General features: G+C 32.5%; 1 protein-coding gene across 1 annotated transcript in view; it reads right to left on the bottom strand.

The window, feature by feature from the left end:
* The window catches only part of LOC147075563 (collagen alpha-2(XI) chain), a 130,636-nt gene extending 114,942 nt beyond the window's left edge, over window positions 1-15,694 (bottom strand). Inside the window, exons 1-2 of the mRNA XM_085942347.1 lie at window positions 15,690-15,694; window positions 13,537-13,754 (exon numbers count right to left, since the gene is read on the bottom strand). Of these exons, the coding sequence (XP_085798473.1) occupies window positions 13,537-13,754; window positions 15,690-15,694 (223 nt within the window). The remainder of the gene's footprint in view (window positions 1-13,536; window positions 13,755-15,689) is intronic.
* Between the last annotated feature and the right edge of the window lie 696 nt (window positions 15,695-16,390).

Genomic DNA, 16,390 nt, shown 5'->3' with positions numbered 1-16,390 from the left:
CTCATGTAATTTCTTTATATTTATGTTATTCTTACTCTCTATCTTGTTAGGCTTAACTATATTATAATGTATACATGGAAACTTTGCTGGTTACAATAACTTTTCATTATTATATTTAAAAACATTTTAATCAATATGTAACTGTTTGTTTCCTTAATAAATAAAACAAAACAAACATAACCTATTTATTTATTGATTACTACATGTATATAATACAAGTGAAAATCATTTGATCTAATTATTGTATACAAGGTAATCAAGTAAAGAGGCCTATCATTGTAGTAAAAAGTGCAAAAAATTGCAAAGATATAAAACGTATACTCTACAGTAAATAATTTTGTATTGATTTTTATTCGCTTATGCAAATACAACTAACTACCACTGATTTTATTTGTTTTTTTATAATGAATATTCGAATAGCATTAATTTAGTAAGTTACATTGCTGGCTTAACTTTCAACACGTGAGTTTGAAATCAATGTATACTCCGGTTTTTTGTAAGATTTTCCACTAGGACTATTTTAAATTTTCATATAGATCAGTAGTATTACAAAGTATGCACCGCTAACCGTTCAAAAAAACCAGGTAACGTTAATTCAATACGTGGATACTTGATCACATTGATAGATTCGTAAGCTAAGGTATGTTCAGTTAATAACAAACAATACACTGCTATTCTCTTATCGCTACGGTGAGCATTTTGTCCTTTGTGCATTCATTTGTTTTAACGCAGTATTTAAAAAAAATCACTATTAGAAACCCGTATAAATAAGCACTTTACATTGAATTTACTACTTTTTTTTTGCTCGTGAAAATGGAAGAGTAATAATATTTAAAAAAAATACTGTGCATAGATTGGCACGGATTAAAAAAACATTAAAAAACATTCGTCTGATTCTGATAGGAAAAAATTCGACTGCCAGCAGGAAAAATATATAAAAAAATGTAATTCAGAATGCAAATTTTTTAATATGCAGTTCAAAAAGCTAAAAAAAATATTTCAAATCTGATTTTGACGAATTGACTGCTCAGAATGTACACATATTTTTACATTGCCGTGAAATAAGAATAAAGTTTGAAAACGATTGACCTAGATCGGTAGTTGTAGTTGTCAATTCTTAAAAAAATATGATTTAACACGACGGCCGAGCGGCTAACGCGTATGTTTATAATGTCGTGAGTCCCAGGTTTGAATTCTGGGTCTGTACAGATAGACAGAGTATAGATAGATTCAATAAGTTGAGCAAGTGGCTAACATCTAATTTTAGTAAATACAAAAATCTGTCAACACAAACGTCTACTATCTGGAGATAGATATTACCTTCTCAGGATCGGACATAACAAAAAAATATCAATATTAAACATAAAGAAAAAATCAACAATAATTGTAACTACGGAATTTTGAAGGCAGTTTTCAGGCAGACATAAAAAGCACCCCATATATCCTTAAATATTAGTAATATTGAGTGCGCGTTTCATTTACGTGATACACTTTAGTATGGGTAGGCAGATTGAGAGTCGCTTGGGGGCGGCAGTTACCCAAAGGGCGGCAAATCGAGAAAAATCACTAGATATATATAGAAATAGCTACCTAAACTTAGTAATAACGGAAATATTTTTCCATTAAAAAGTTCAGCTCACTGCTTGGAAACAAAATGTATTAATTAGGTACTATCAAAGTTTTAACAGGGTTCGGGTTCGCGATATCTAGTTTACTTCCGTTGTCTCAATGCAATGACACGTGCATATATACCTAATTTAAAATTTATCCATATATGTTTGCCAGTCACTCGCGAGTCTTGTAAGTTGTCAAGGGTATTTTTAAATGTACCTATCTGAAACCGTAGACTCGCAATATTGTTTATTGACACAGAGATGACATTTACATTAGTTTTAGTGGAAGGTATATAATATATTGTTAGTAATTTATATGTATCCATACAACACATTTCACAGATATTGGAGTCATGAAAGGATGATATAAAGTACTGTATAAAAATGTGGCGGCATTTTGTCTCGGGACAGTTCTCAGAAGGTTGCTCACTTTTTATTTTTTGTTACCTGACTGGTGTTTATTTCATAAACTGTTTTAATAATATTATGAAGGTACCAGTCAAGGAATACAAAAATAGAAAATGGGTTACCTTCTCGGTATGGAGTATGGAAGTGTGTATAAATAATATGAGATAAATTTAGAGACGTGCTAACTCTCTGCTGACTCTTTACAAGACACTTGTAAAGCCAGTGCTCACCTACGCATCGGAAACCTGGACATTAACTCTGCGAAATGAACGAGCCCTGAACATATTTGAAAGAAAAATCCTCCGCCGTATATATGAACCGATCAGGGATGGCACCAATTGGAGGGGAAGATATAATGCTGAGCCCTACGGGCTGTACGAAGATTGCAGCGCAGTTCAATCAATTAAGATTGGGAGATTGCGATGTCTAGGTCATGTGCACCATATGAATGACAATGAACCGGCAAAGAGAGTGATGTCCAGCAATCCAATAAGACGTAGAAGAAGAGGGAGGCCAAAGATTCGCTGGTTGGATGGAGCTGCCAGTGACTGCCGTATTCTGGGGGTACCAAATTGGAAAACGGCCACACTGTATAGGGACAGGTGGAGGGAGCTATTGGAGGAGGCCAGGACCCACACCGGGTTGTCACGCCTCTGATGATAATGATGATGACTGGTGTTTATTTCATAAACTGTTTTAATAATATGTACGTACCTACCAGGCAAGGAATACAAAAATAGAAAATGGGTTACCTTCTCAGTATGGATTTTAAAGTTTGAATAAATAATATGAGATAAATTTAGAGACGTGCTAAAAATGTTATTGTCAATATTTATGTATATTAAAGTTTGTCATGTAAACGAAACGTGCACTTAATATTGGTAATATTTGATTCTACATCCGTTTTATGGATACGTCTGTTATGCTCATTGCCTAGTATGCAGACAGAATATTATGTACTGCCAACATTAATCGCGATATTATCAAGATTCAATGTTACAATATGAAAACGTAGCATACTAAAATGGAGTTGTATTATTAGTGTGAAACAAGCTACAATATAACGTCTACATATGCATCGGAAACTGAACATTATCAAGGGAGTAGTTTGCAAGAGTTTGCAATATGACCCTGTTGGCAAACTAATGCAATAATTCTTTACTGCAATGGCTTTAAATATAATTCGTAATTAGAAATTCGTCTTATGTTTTTAAAACTTTTTTGTAGAATTAATACATGAGAAACCTACTGCAGATTATAAATGATGTTATTTAAAAGCTACATACAAGCAGTTTTCACGCCGATAATGGAAAATTATTAAAATAATTAATAGCTCTGTAGGAAAATAATAATTAGATTTTTTGTCTTAATGTTAATCTATTTTACATAAATAATTTTGAAAAATACTTTCTGAGAAAATATCGTCTCTGTTCTGGCAGAACACACTAACTGGAGAATACTAGTTTTGAGTAGTTTGACTTTGAAGTTGTTAAAAAGTTCGAAATAATGGTCTATCATGTGAGATTATTAAGTAATCGTAAAAAGGATGACTTTAAAATTAAGACTGTTTATTTATTAAGAAGGTTTCCAGACGGTAAAGTTTGAAATAAGGAACATTTTAGTACTAACTCAATATGTCATTTTTTCGAATTAGTGTCTTCTGCCAGAACAGTGACGATATATTATAACCAATTGAAAAAATCTTTTTGAAAAAAGTAAGCGGGGTGGCTTACTTTTTTCAAGTAAGTTACATTATAAAAAATATTGGAGAAATCCACGACGTCGGTTAGTAATTGAAGTAATAGGTATCTACTTTGATTTAATAAAACAAAAACCGATTGCCAAAGTAGCTTTATTTAGAAGAACGCTGATGAGTAGGTATTAAAAATGCCAATAGTTAAAATTTATCGCAATTAGTATGTCACTGCGTAGCATAGAGGTAAATGTGACGGACGGGACGTAAACCCAGGAGATGGCTTACTTTTTTCAAAAAGATTTTTTCTATTGGTTATAATATATTTTCTCAGAAAGTGTTTTTCAAAATTATGTATGTTCAATAATCAGAATGGTACATTCTTAAATCTTTTGAATTATTCGTTGAATAAAAGAAATAGTTAATTATAAGTTAATCTATTTGTTTGAAATAATATACCTATTCTTTATTGTACGAGTATTCCACGCTCATATTTCACTGGTCTTTTGCTAGAAATCTATATTCGATTTGGCCGATATGACGTCTTAAATCCAAGATGGTACCTAACTATTCTATACAATAATTAGAAAAATGTATCATAACTGTTTTTATAATTTCTTTTATATTGTTAACTGTCAATTCATGGTGGAACTGCATTGTATTGTTGTTTTTATTTAATAAAACGCAATTTTTTTTATAGTACTTATTCCACTTTAATTAATATATTAGGACCGGTTTTGTCCGCCTCAGTGGGACATTTTCAACTGAATACATTTTTTTAAAACAATATTTATCAAACAAAATTCAAAGCGATAGAAATAATATGACAATAGGTACATAATAATTATCCGTCTAATAATACCTTCCCAATAACAACAATGTTTTTATAATATTCTTATACGACAGTTATGTATTAGAATTATAATATTGTCCCGATCATAATGTATATTTTGCGAAAAATGCATTAATATTTAAAACAGTTACATATAGAATTTACAATCACACATTTCTCATATGATTTTAATACCTCATAATATATCAAACACTATTAATTTTACAGTAGTTTAAAAAAACTCTCTATGGTCACTATTATGCATTTCATTCCGCTTTTTTCCGTCATTTGAAAATTGTTCCACGAGATTATGGATTGCAATACCTAATGAAAATGTCAATACCGGTATTTCTTAAACATTAAAAAAAAAAGTACGCGCTTATCAATAAATATAGCTATTAAAATCTTTTAAAACTATTATGTATTTTATAGCAAAAACCTACATACTTACCTACATTTAAAAATATGTATTGAACATAATTGTAAAACTAGTGATTTTTTACAAATAATTTGAATATATTGATAATTTTCACTAAAGCCCTTAATAGTTCATCAAGTGCAAATAAGTCCGGCTGTAGGAAAAGTTTCTTAAATTTAACGCTCGTAACGATCAATAATTATAGAATAATTGAACATTTTTGTCACGGATGTTTTCTATTTCAAAATCATATTATGATAATTCATCGCGACAATTAATATAAATATATTTGATGAAATTTGTTTTATTATTTTCTCATCTCTGTTGGTTTCACTCAATATATTTGCATTTTAGTGGCACATAACTTATGATTCATTTCCAAAAACGTAAACGAGTGTGCTTTCTTAATACCGAAAATCCCGGTATTTTGGATTCTTAAAACCGGTATTTTGGTATTGATAAATACTAGAATACCGGTATTGCAATCCCTACACGAGATAGACCCTAGCTATTGAGCCGCTCGTTTTCAGTGCAATTGCTGAGAATCCCTCAGCATTCTACGATATGTAGTGGAAGACCTGTGGCACTCATGATTGGTTCAACTATCTGGGGATTCAATGTTTTTGCTTCAATATTCTGATGCAGTATGTCCAAATGTCAAGACAGCGCGGACGATACAAACAAACACAATCTATTGTTAATAATAATTATTACCACGCGCATTCTACAACCATTTGTGGATACGACAGGTTGCAATAACTCGTAGGTGAGCTCAAGTAATTATAGTTGCAGACTATATGTTAATTGCTAGACTTCAAGTGTCTGCATATGTGTAATGTCCACGGTTGAAATGATAAGAACCTATAAGTAAATACGGAAGTCAGTGGCACTTGTATTTCGTTGAAGCCGCCTTCTTCCGCCATTTAAAAAAATCATTAATAAATTATTGTGAATATTTTTTAAAAATGGACCCCCTTTACCATTTTCTATATGTGCGCATAAATATATCATACCTGAAATCCGAATATAAAATAATATCAAAGCAAAACAAAATATAAGGACATTCAAGTCGATTTTTACTGAATGAAGTTCTTCACTTATTGTGAATGTAAAAGTTAAATATTTTTTGATTGAAATCTAAAAACAACTAGAGAAATAGATTTTACCAGAAGAAGTATTTTGAAATCAAACTTGCAGTAAAGCGAGATTGTTTCTGTTCTTTCTACGTCAGCAATCAACTCGAATAATAGGAATAACCCAAAGCAAACATCTGAGCATCGCTGATTCAAATATTAAATATTCATAATATTTTACAACAGCATCCAAATGTAAATATTATTTATTTGAACAACCAATTTGATATTTCTGTAATATAAATAAGTAAATGTAGCATAATATTGAACATACATAATTTTGAAAACACTTCTGAGAAAATATATTATTACCAATAGAAAAATTTGTTAGAAAAAAGTAAGACACCCCGCAGGAATCGAACCTGCATCTCTCGGGTATCGCGCCTACGCACACAAAAAAATGACATCGCATCGCGCCTAAAGCTAAATTGTCCAACCGATGCGTGCTACAAATATTACAAAATAGTAATAATACAAAACTATGAATAGCGTCAGGTAGCATAGAAAGGTGCATGTTGACATAAACCAAAAAGTCTACAAAGCAAACCGATAGATATGGTGGTAGAACTGGCAGACAAGAGTACACGATGTGTCATAGTGGTTTCCAACCTGATGAAATAACTATGGGCCTGATATGTCGATCAGCGACAAATGCAGTATTACAGTGTTACGCATTGGATTAACGCATTTATGGTAATAAACTTAATAAACTCGATCTGTGTCAGCATATTAATCGGCGATATTAAATAACTGAACGAAATTATAAATTACTAAATATCCATTTCCCGTAGTGTCCAATTGTGGCAAACTCAGTCAATAGCTTGCTACAATTATAATTTCAGCAATATCCATTTTTAAACATAGTCAACCATATCCAATGGCGTAAACTCCATATAGAGTAGCTGACTCAATTATAATAACTATTTCCTAAATATTCTTTTCAAGATATTATTTTGATTGTGAGTACGTTAATAAATAGCGCATCAGAATTAATTGAAGATGTCACTCGAATATAAGTTCCCGGTCTGTTAGTATATCCGTCTCTGTATCGCTCCGTACAACATCTCATTCTACCGAGACTCCGACCTCGCAACAGTAACATAAGTATTATAACATAACTACTGTAACATACTCTTGTACTTTGAATTTGAAAATATATGTACATGCGATGTTGGTATGTGACGACGGAGAATTATAAGTAGATAATAAGTTAGATTAGGGTTTCATCTAGCAGTGAACTGCGAGTGGTTAAGATGCTGATGATGATAATATGTCACTACTAAAACTTATTTTTCTATTCAATTTAATAAAAATTTTCCATTAAAAGTATATTAACACATTTTCTTTCCTAATACGACAAATTTTAAAAACACTTCGTCGGCAATTTTTATTGTGGGTGCAGTAGCTTAATTAGTGATACTATACACCCACGATGGCCGCGCGGCTTAAAGGTCAGCCCATAGCGTCATGGGGTCCCAGGTTCGAATCCTGGATCTGGCAAGTACACATATTGTTTTTAAATTTCTGTATGAGTCAGAGTATGGACCAAATAGGTTGAGCGAGTGGCTGAGAACCATTTCTCGTAAACAAATATATCTGTTAATCAAGCCTCTACTCTGTGGAGGCCCATATGATCTTATTAGGATCGGACATGGTCAGAAAAAAAATATCGTAATTTCGGGACATATTTTTACCACGTTTTTCTTAGGTCATATTCTTGTTTGTCCGGTGGTTGTTTATCCAGTACAAATCTTGCAATCGATTTTTAACTAACTTTCCGACTAGCTAGACATTTGAAACTTTTAGAATATATCAGAACACGATGCCAATGCATTCTTTTAATACTTTTAATACTTTTAGCCATCTTTAAGTAGAATTGAATTAATTTTCAGTTAATTCTGTTTTGTGTGAAAAGTTATTTCGTTATCCAATCCACTATTATTGGTTGTTAAGGAGGTGGTCCTAGCAACTAAATTAATAATATATACGTGGGTTACTATGGAAATCAGCATGACATTTCAGTATTCTATATTTGTTTGTTTGTTTGTTGCAAAATAGCAAAAAAATGATTTGTTGACAATTGCCTTATTTGTCCTAAATTATTAATACATGCAATTTTAACAAGTTTATATGATTCAACTGAAAATTTAAAACGTGGTATATAAAAAGTTCTTTTTATCTTGTAATTATTTTATGTATGTTTCTGATGGGATTATAGATTTCGTTGTATTATATTTTTTTCGTAACGTTTGCATATAATACAAGAATTAATTGAAAAGAATAATTAGATTATTAAAAATACAAAGAAATAATAAAAAAAACAATGTGATAAATGATGCCATTATTCCAACAGGAAAAAAGTGAAAACATAGTCTGATATTAATGTATTTTTTCTCGTAAATTGGTTTATACACCTGGAGCGTTTCACACAATTCGCAAAACACAATGGAGCAAAAGTGGGGGACGGTATTAATGCAACTTTCCACCGCAGATCGGGTTCCTTCGAGGCGAAGTAAAACCCTTAGAGGAAAACTGTTCTTGACTTGTCGTGATATTGCAACGCTTTTGTACGTTTTGTAGTTACGTCTGCAAAGAAATTTGTGCAGGAAGTTTTGAAAACAAGCGGAACAATTTACAACGTCAGCAATAAAAATAAAATAAATGATTTTTTAATAGGTATATTTCTGATGTCTGATGGTAATATGTATAGTCAATAAAGAAGGCTACGTTATACAATCAGTACATAAATATTTAAAAAAAAAATGTTTAGATAGTGCAAGTACTATTGTACTATTCCATTTGAGTCGTTTTTATACTCACGCGCTATATATACTCACCAAAGGCAAACACACACTAACAACGAATACTTTTAACTCTACCTTATTTAATAAATCAATACAATAAAGTAGGTAAAAACTCCATTACCAACTGTTACACCCATGATTTTCGGGCCTCTCCCGATAGTCTAAATTACGTAATTAATAAGTGTAACCATGTCACCTGGCCTCTAGTCAACAATGGACGTGCGTACGTCTAAAATTCCTTGATTAACTGTCAAAATATTCAACACGTACTTAGCACGTAAGAATTGTATCTAATTATAATAATAGTATGTCAGAAAAGAATGTGATTTGCCGAATAAAAGAGACGAAAGCCGAAAGAATTTAACAATAAGAAGTATGTAAGGGAAGGATGACAACACTGCTCGATATAAAAAAGTCAGTCTAGGGTCGCCATTTTAAAGAGGAAACATCAGCCCCACGACTCAGAGAGTAAAACAAATACAAATAGAGCATGGAAGTGAAAAATGAGATACGGAGTGAAAGGTCATAGATTAAGAGTTGTGAACGATAATATTTATTTATTAATAACAAATCTAAAATTAAGAGCAAACATTTGGAAGTGTTACTAACATGAGTAATCTAAGAATATAAATCGACCAAAATAAAATGAGTTTCATTTAATCATACCATGAAACAGATACCAATTTGATTAATTTTTGTGAATCCCGGGTCCTACCAAAATCTCGAGCTAGCCACAGGACCCGGGATATCTTACTAACTGTCAAGTCAAGGGTCACAATAAAAAATATAAAAAACAAACTATGAATAGTTGAAGTGTTAGTAAAAAAAACCCCCATCTTATTAATAATAATACCATATTAATACTTTCGACCGAAGGTACTTGATGGAATTTGAATTTAAATTCTAATAGATTCAAGCTCTGTACTATTCCATTTAAGTCGTTTCTCGGGACCCGGGTTTCGCCTTTCGGCATATTCGGGCGTCGTGTACACTCACCAAAGGCAAACACACACTGACAACGAAAACCCTTAACTCTACCTTATATAGTAAATCAATACAATAGAGTAGGTAAAAACTCCATTACCTACCTATCTAGCTAGAAGTTACAAAAAAAGGAGAAAAAATACAACAAACAAATTATGAATAGTTGAATTGTCAGTAAAAACCTAATTAGTAAAAATTAGTAAAAGCATATTATTATAATAAATCGTCAAACCTAATAATAGGCCATTATTCTTTATAAACAATAAAAATACTACACCCAAGAGGTGTAAATCGTCAATTCTAAGAAAATAATTAATGGAGTTAACTAATGAGATATTAGTCTTTAATAATACTCTTACATGGTACCTACTTTTATAACATTATTTAAAAAAAATATGTATATATTTTTTCGTTGTCAGTGTGTGTTTGCCTTTGGTGAGTGTACACGACGCCTGAAGATGCCGAAAGGCGAAACCCGGGTCGCGAGAAACGACTTAAATGGAATAGTACAGAGCTTGAATCCATTAGAATAATAATACACTCTATAAGCATATTATAATAAATCGTCAAACCTAATAATAGATCATTTATTAGTGCTTATAAACAATAGAAATACCACACTCAAGAGGTGTAAACTCGTCAATTCTAGGAACAATGGCAACGTATTGGAAACTAATGGAGTTTACCATTGCCGACTCAAGTTGAAAGCCGATACATTCACAACGACTGGTCTTAATTTTTCCGCCCCTCCCGTTGTTGTTTATGGATGAACTGTCATTGTTCTATGGGTGCTCATACTGACGCGTCTGTCATGTTCACACAGGGAATGGTTTGATTTGGATATATGAGTTACATGATAAATAATACATTAGCATTACACACGTTCTACAAATATAATGCCTACATCAATGCTACATATTTTTTGGAAATCGATATTATCACCGGTTTTTGTGTGAAGGACTAGTCTGACTTTGACAGCTGATGAATAACAGGAATGTATATTATTTATAAATAACACTGATAGTTAATATATTTGTTTTGAGAGTTTTTTGTAATTCAATTTGAAACGAGAAAGGGAGAATCAATATGTCAAGCAATCTGGGATCTGATTTTGACAGCTGAGCAGTGGACCACTCGTTACTTGTGCGAAAAGATATGCTCAGGATTTATTAATCTAAAGATGGCGCTGAGTTAACTAATGATTTATTAATATTATATCTATGATATCAGTCTTTAAAGTTGTTAGTTAAACCATTAATATTCAATAATATTCATACATGGTCTCAATATATTTTTTTTAAATATAACAAATCCACAAATAAACCCGTCTAATATAATATATATTAATATACATACTTATACATGCCTAAATCCACATCCATACATTCTCATTCTCATATATATATATATAAATATTATAGTATATAAATAGCATTGGCCATATAGTCTCGCATGCAAACCATCATATATAGGATATAGCAATGGACTAGGTACTAGGAAAGCTAAACTGATAGAGAGATTAAGAAAGGCGAAACCCGGGTCGCAAAAAACGACTCAAATGGAATAGTAAAATACTACTTATTAAGGACTATTAGAATCCTAATTAGGAATCAAAGTTACTACCTATTTTTACCTAAGTATCATATCTGTTATAAAAGTTTGCTTCAAAATTACTTTGAAATAACACATCAGTTAAGTTATGTTTTGAAAACATGAACGATAAATAATAAAATACGATATTGTACCTCGTGGATTTACTGCTGGAGGTACGTATTATCGCGGCCATTAGGTACAAGAAAATGCACGTGTAAACATGCATTGTCCTGCAAGTTGCAAGATTGCATGTATGAATCAAAAAAGTTTGGTAGCTTATGAATTTTTACGCGACAGTTGGGATTTGTTCGATATCTGCGCCTGCGCAGTAGAACGATCGTGGCAAACCTGCTGGAAAACAAACGAAATATATAATGTTTGAGGCTTTCACGGTTGTTTTTTATCGTAGTATATTCTTGGGTTTTCACCGTGTCTCCTTCTTCCTTCTTTAAAAATGCAAAAGGATATTCTCACAATATGATCCAAAAAGCCACCAGAAGCAAAATCAACCCGATCAGTCAGGAGGAAAAGATACAGTTCAAAGGCCGGGCCTATCTACCTTACATCAAAAACACCACAGATACTATTTCCAGGATACTTCGGAAACATAATATTGAAACAATATTCTCAACATCGACAAAGGTCCGAAATATGCTAAGACCAGTAAAGGACTCACAGCCTTTGTACTCGGCAGGTGTATACCAGATAAGCTGTCGTGGATGCCCAAAAAAGTATATAGGCCAGACTTCTAGAACGGTACAGAAGCGTGTGAGTGAACACGAGAGAGCATACCGTCTTAAACATTACACGATGTCGGCAATTGCCGAGCACTCGATGGATACAGGGCACAAATTTGACTTCGAGACCAAGATATTGGGTCGTAATAAAGGATATTTCGCACGTTTGGTAAAGGAGGCCATTGAAATCCACAGAAACCCTGAAAACATTAATAGGGATGATGGATTACGATTAAAAACGTCATGGCTTCCGGCACTATCAGCAAAATCTAATATTCGAGCCAGTATCTCCGGTCGTAATGATTGACAGATTACTCTGAGCAACGTTTGCTCTTAGATAATCGGATTCCTTTTGACATTCTTAGAGCAACGTTTACATTCACATACCTACACCACATTTCATCATAAAACATATCTCTTGATAATGGCCTCTGCAACGAGCCCGAAACGTCGAGTAAAGAAGGAAGAAGGAGACACGGTGAAAACCCAAGAATATACTACGAAACGAAATATACCGCGCAGAGACTCATTTTGAGGTTAACCGATTTTCACATCTTTCAAATAGTACAATGAAATGACAACATCGCGTCTCGCTTACTCTTGATGAATGAGATTGGCGAGACAGTCAGCACGTTTACACACCATTGTTGCAAGTAAATCCATACACGTGTACAGGCGCTATTATGGTTAGATCTTCTTTGGCACTGTCATACATCACAATGTATTTGTACCTATATATAAAAACTGTAAGAATATAATATAATATTTTGCTTTATCGAATAATTCAATATTGAAGCGAATGAAACTGGTCTTAATCATTATTTAATTATGTAGAATAAGTGCTATATTATATAATACTGTATTATTTTATTATTACATTGTCTTTCCGTCGAGAATAATTATTGACAGTTAACACCATTATTCACGTATAGGTTTAAAATATTAATTCGACTAAGCCTTCGATGCATAATATAATCAGAATGTCAACTCACGTTAAATCAAAATTACGTCAATGTAGCATACATAGACAAAAATGAAATGACAACTGCTAACTCTACGACTAACTACTTACGACCTTTCATCATTACTGTGACCATTTTACCGATAATTATCAATATATTTTTAAATTGTCAAGAGAGGTAAATCTATGCATCAAGCACTATAATTCTTAAATAATAGGTAGGTATTATAAATATTACAAGACGTATCTACGATATTTGAATATTTGGTTTGTGTACATTGTGGTAGCACATTATTATTGTCAAATCTCTTGTGTTGATAGTTCATTCGGTTATGCAATATTGTGGGATTATCGACTTACCTATTTCCCTGAGCGCTACGGTGTCCAACTCCTTTGTCCACCTCCTCGGTGCTGCTGTGGACTTAAGGCGATCGTGCGTGCCAAAAGCGGTTGTCGATGCGGGGATTACCCTGGCGAAGACAAATAATCCTTTCGGAGCAGGTTCGGCGCCCGTCCGCGTCCGCGGACGTGAGCTGAAGCACGACCGGAAACCGCCCAGCACTGTTAAGTTCACCTGTCTGTAACAAAATAATTTAAATACAAATTCATTACATAGTTCTAAATTTCAATGAAAATCATTAATTTATTTATGTGAAGATAAACTACGGTAAGTCCATATTGACAACTTTTCAGGACAGAAAATTAGTGATTTTTCTAGCATTGAACGTTTGGTATTTACTTATTAGTGATACGATTTAAGGCACCTACATTTTTTAAATAATTTATTTTGTGTTGTGTTATTTATTATTTTAAGACATAAAATGGTAGATGTCACGTGACCATATGACGTATCCGTTTCCATTATGCGATACAAGCTTCGAGAATTTATAGTAATATAACCTTTATTGTAATGGCGTATTAGTGTCATGACTCATTGCGTTAGAAACAGATTCTCGGTTACTTACGACTTCTCGGAGATTAGACGCAAGTCAGCCCAGCGAATCACAGGCGACTGACTGTGTCCAATGGTTCCTGTCATTCAATTGCATTGAATAAACATTCATCAATATCTTAAAATGGCATTTTATAGATAATAAATAATACTAACACATGAAAAGTGATATCCCATCTTTCTTGGAGTGTTTAATAGATTTTTTTACAATTAGGCACATTGGCATTTTGTAACACAATAATAACGGTGGAGTCGAAACCTGACAGTCAGAAATTTTGTATGGGCAGACCCAGCGGTGTCGCCAGACCGCTTGCAAGCAGAATGTTCATTTGAGCGTAGGATACCGATATTAAAATATGAATTTCGCCATCCGGCTGACACGACACAAAGTGAGTGTCATTTTATTTTCTAGATGCTTCGTCCATATTAATGTCATTGCATAAAATACTTGAAAAACAAAGCCTTCGGAATATTTTAATGCTTAATCTTAATTTAAATTTAATGCATATTATGAGGCACACATAACTATTAATTGAAACTTATATAATCTTTAGCACATATATAATATTATACCAATAAATCATACATAGTTTTAGATATTTTATATAGAGAACAATGTTTTTTTAGCTATAATGGTTTAGTTTAGGCAGGGTTTAATTGAATTTTAAAAACTAACCAACACCATATTATCTAAAATAATTTATGATTTAATGCCATAATTTTAAATATTTCGTAGATAGAAAAAATATTTTTAAATAATATATTATTATGGCTCGGTCAAGCAGAGTTAAGTTGAATTAAAAAAATACCAATATGATTTTTATTCAGAGTTCAATGATAACAAATTCTATTAAAACATTCATAATTTTAGATATTTTATAGATAGAATTTTTTATTTGTTTTGGTTTGGTTTAAGAAGGGTTTAATCGAATTTTAAATACCATAGTATGCTAGTTGTATGATTAGTTCAATGAAAACTAATAAGTATAGTGTGCACTATTTATGCCGGATCTTTACAGTCTACCTGCCACACCCAGAAGATAACGCAACCATTATTTCTGTGTTCTCTGATATTATATAACCAAAAAAAAAAAATGAAAATAGCTCATGTTGATTAAATTTGAACTTTATTGTGGAAGAGTATATCTCTCGCATACAGAATTTGTAATATAATAGCAATAGCCCGCGTGACTTCACCGGAGTGATATCTGAAAGTAATAGTAGATATATTATAATAATATAAAGAATGAAGAAAGAGATTAATTCGATTTATTTACCCATCAAATTTTGAGATAAACAGTTGAATCTTGGCGCTATTAGGCTAGGCATATCACTACCTAGCTATTCGATTTCTATGAATAGCGAGTCAGTGCTTTAAGCGCAAAATATATTATGGCGCATGTCGCGGACTATCACGTGACGAAGTGTGTTATGTCGTTTTTCTTGGTGTTTAAAATGTTATGAGACTGATGCTCTTATCCCGTAGCATATTTTGAACCTTTCAACGAACATTGTCAGTTGACAAAATCTGCCGAAATTACCAAAACAACAAAAAGTTCACCTCATGTTGAACCGCACTACGTCCACATCTGCATGACGTTTTGAATGTTTTTATCATATTCTACATGTCTACATATTTTTCGAATCATGACGTCAAAATCACGTTTTTTGTTTTTAGTGGTTGGCACTATGTATTTTCTATAAGAATATTGTCTATTATTTATGGTCTGCAAGTTGGTTTCTGTTCAAAATATTATCTATGGATATAATATTGCAAGTAATTTTAACGTATGCACACGTAGACACTGTTAAAATTAATTAAAATTAGCATGAATAATTAATATTTATTCAAAATATTAATTCATTAGAGTTGGCACTCTCTGAGAGAGGTAGTGATCTTCAAAATATTCTGAAAAATGACGAAACCACATACGAAATTTATCGCCGTGACAGCGTGACAGTGACTTGACATGCATTCAGCGCTCGAAATGGAAAAATTTACGAACCGGAGCGCTCGACATTTTTCTGAAGATATTCACATAGTTATCAAATTGTATGTGTTTTTTTTTTATAAAAAAATAAGTGTATTAGATTTTCTATTATATGGACTTATCTAGCTCATTCGGTCAAATTATTTTTTCCACGAGACGGAGCGATAATTTTACCGATTTCACGAACAGGAACGGCGCTCCGGTGCGCTCCGGTCCATTTCGAGCCCTGCATGCATTTCAATTTGATCACAACTTTAATCTAATATACGTG

The sequence above is a fragment of the Rhyacophila brunnea genome, unplaced genomic scaffold (genome assembly GCF_057557595.1).
Source record: "Rhyacophila brunnea isolate RB1 unplaced genomic scaffold, BYU_Rbru_1.0 scaffold_14, whole genome shotgun sequence".
NCBI classification, from domain to species: Eukaryota; Metazoa; Arthropoda; class Insecta; order Trichoptera; family Rhyacophilidae; genus Rhyacophila; species Rhyacophila brunnea.
The sequence above is the reverse complement of the archived record's forward strand: the minus strand, read 5'-3'. Positions and strand labels throughout refer to the sequence as shown.